We start from the raw sequence: 2308 nt of genomic DNA, 5'->3' as shown, positions 1-2308 counted from the left end.
AAAAAACTACTGTAACTGAATTCACAAGCTTCCGAAATCCATGTGTGTCAGGATTTCATTCATTTGCATGTCACACCCCTTTTCCTCACTTACTAGAGCATAAGGTTTCCTCAAACAGACGTCTGATTGTCGCGTCATGGTTTTTTCTAGTCTGTGGACATGAAGGGGCGCGTCCACGCGTTAGGGCGGTCCATGTGACAACAGTATGAATAAAATCAGGACCATGGAAAAGGGCAGGAACACAGAACAGCAACATAAACGAAGAAGGTGGATTTCGGCTTGGCATTGAAACAAGGGAAATACTACAGTACATGCGACTATGCTTCGGTGTCGGAAAATAACGCGACAGGTGTCGGGATTGCGCTGCGCTACCGGATTCCTGATCCTGATGGTCTGTCTCCAAGCATCACTGCGCGTCACACAGGTAAAGCATCAGTCTCCACTCTAGCTCACTAAAGACTAAGTCACGGATAACAGATGTTGTGGATACAGATGTTGTAGGTGCGTAAAGAACACATGCAATCGCCTGCAACCTTTCTTTTTATTGGGAGAAATAAATATTTTTTTTTAAGGAAAAAACATCACCAGTGTAGTGATAGCCTCTATATCTCTAACTGGATCTATAGTATGGTCATTTAAAAACACTAGTCTACCCTTAAGATGATTTAAAGTACAATTTTATAGGTATTTTAATACGCCTATTAAATTAAATACACACAAGATGACCTAAAAAGGTACAGTTTAATAGCATTTTCTCCAGAGTCTGTTTCAGCTTCATATACAATTCATTACTTAATATAAAATTGTCAGAAGACTTTGACTTTTTTTCAATATTCTCTACATGTTCAAGTTTCTCACAGTCTGTTTTATTCTAGGCAGCAGTTACTAAGAGGCGACACAATTGTAAGATTTTATATTCTACTATTAAGAAGGTCTTTGTTTTCAATCTAATTGACATTCAATTTAAGTTGTTATGGTACACATATTTTGGGTATTGACTCTCTGTTGTTATGCAGATATCCAGATAGATGGTCAAGAAGGTGTCCAGCCACATGGGAAAGGTAAACGTGCTTGGGAGACAGCGCTTCTACTGAGTAAGCAAATCAGTCTTCAGTTACTCTAGTTCAAGTTCATGAAAACACTTCAGATTATCTTAATTGTTTATGCCTTCATATGAACATTTGTTTACATGTATGTGAATTGAAGCCAATTTGAGCACTAAGCCTAATTCTTCCTTACTCTCTGAAAGCTACAAGAAATGAAGAAAATGGGAAAAAGGTTCCAGCTTTACAGGGCGGCATTTACATTTGGTGGATGTTCAGCAGTAGAGGCAACTTCACACTGAAGGACAACAACACAAGCCTTGTTGTGCCTAAGAATGGCCTATATTTATTGAATCTGAAGATGTATTACAATATAGGTTCTAATAATCAGTGTACGCGAATGTTGACTTTGAAAACCATTATTCGGCAATACCATTCTTCTTACCCAAGATGGAGAGACGTCATAATAGGCACAGACACGATGCAATGTGTGCATGGCTGGCAGCAATCTGTTACTTTAACTCAAGTGATTAGGTTGTACAAAGGAACGATGCTTAGAGTTATCATAGATCCAAATAACTATCAGTTTATTAACAGGGATCATAGCACTTACTTCACTGTCACTCGTCTGTAGTAAGGTTCCTACTTGAAATTAATACTCTCATGTTGTATTGTGTTCTTTATCGTGTTCTATATTGCATTTCTGTGCAAATCACAGAGCAAAAAGACCATTATGTTTTAAATATATGATATTTCTTTGCATTTTGCATGTTTTTTTAACTACGACGTAGAAATTCTTGTAAAACATATTCCCATAAGGAATCTATATGCTGAATATAATATATTGAATAAACAAAGGCCTTTGCGTTATCAGTCTTTTATAAATAAATAATGGCCAAGAATTTTAATGGTTTTCATTGCCAGTTGGCGATGGACATGTTTTATATTAAAACGACCTTTTTTGCCGAGGTTCCATTGTGATAAATTGAAAGTTAAATAAAAGTCAATAAATAAACTCTTTATTTTCTTCATTTTCTTCCTACACACAGATTAAGATATTAAAATTGAGTATGGCAGTTTCAAACATGTAAAGTATGTTTAGAAATTCACAAATTATACTCCATGCATCATTTTCTCTAATACAAATATACAGAAAATAAAAGAAATACACACACACACATTTAAATTCAAATTTATTTTTTATAGCGCTTTTAACAATGGACATTGTCTCAATGCAGCTTTACAGGACAAAAGAAACATAATAC

The 2308-nt window shown here is 35.6% G+C and overlaps 1 protein-coding gene across 1 annotated transcript; it reads left to right on the top strand.

Moving 5' to 3' along the window:
* The first annotated feature begins 233 nt into the window (after window positions 1-233).
* On the top strand, window positions 234-1933 carry LOC132841062 (uncharacterized). Its single transcript, XM_060863239.1, has 4 exons — window positions 234-424; window positions 876-903; window positions 1017-1094; window positions 1250-1933. The coding sequence occupies exons 1-4, from the start codon at window positions 320-322 to the stop codon at window positions 1675-1677; spliced, it is 639 nt and encodes a 212-aa protein (XP_060719222.1). The 5' UTR covers window positions 234-319; the 3' UTR covers window positions 1678-1933.
* The last annotated feature ends 375 nt before the right edge of the window (window positions 1934-2308 follow it).

This window comes from Tachysurus vachellii, chromosome 26 (assembly GCF_030014155.1).
Source record: "Tachysurus vachellii isolate PV-2020 chromosome 26, HZAU_Pvac_v1, whole genome shotgun sequence".
Lineage (NCBI taxonomy): Eukaryota > Metazoa > Chordata > Actinopteri > Siluriformes > Bagridae > Tachysurus > Tachysurus vachellii.
The sequence above is the reverse complement of the archived record's forward strand: the minus strand, read 5'-3'. Positions and strand labels throughout refer to the sequence as shown.

Bases quoted from the DNA above. Each gene is read 5' to 3' on its own strand.
- LOC132841062 (XM_060863239.1), top strand. From the start codon at position 320: ATGCTTCGGTGTCGGAAAATAACGCGACAGGTGTCGGGATTGCGCTGC. The intron at 904-1,016 runs GTAAGATTTTAT...GTTGTTATGCAG, and splicing joins TACTAAGAGGCGACACAATT to ATATCCAGATAGATGGTCAA. The intron at 1,095-1,249 runs GTAAGCAAATCA...ACTCTCTGAAAG, and splicing joins GGAGACAGCGCTTCTACTGA to CTACAAGAAATGAAGAAAAT.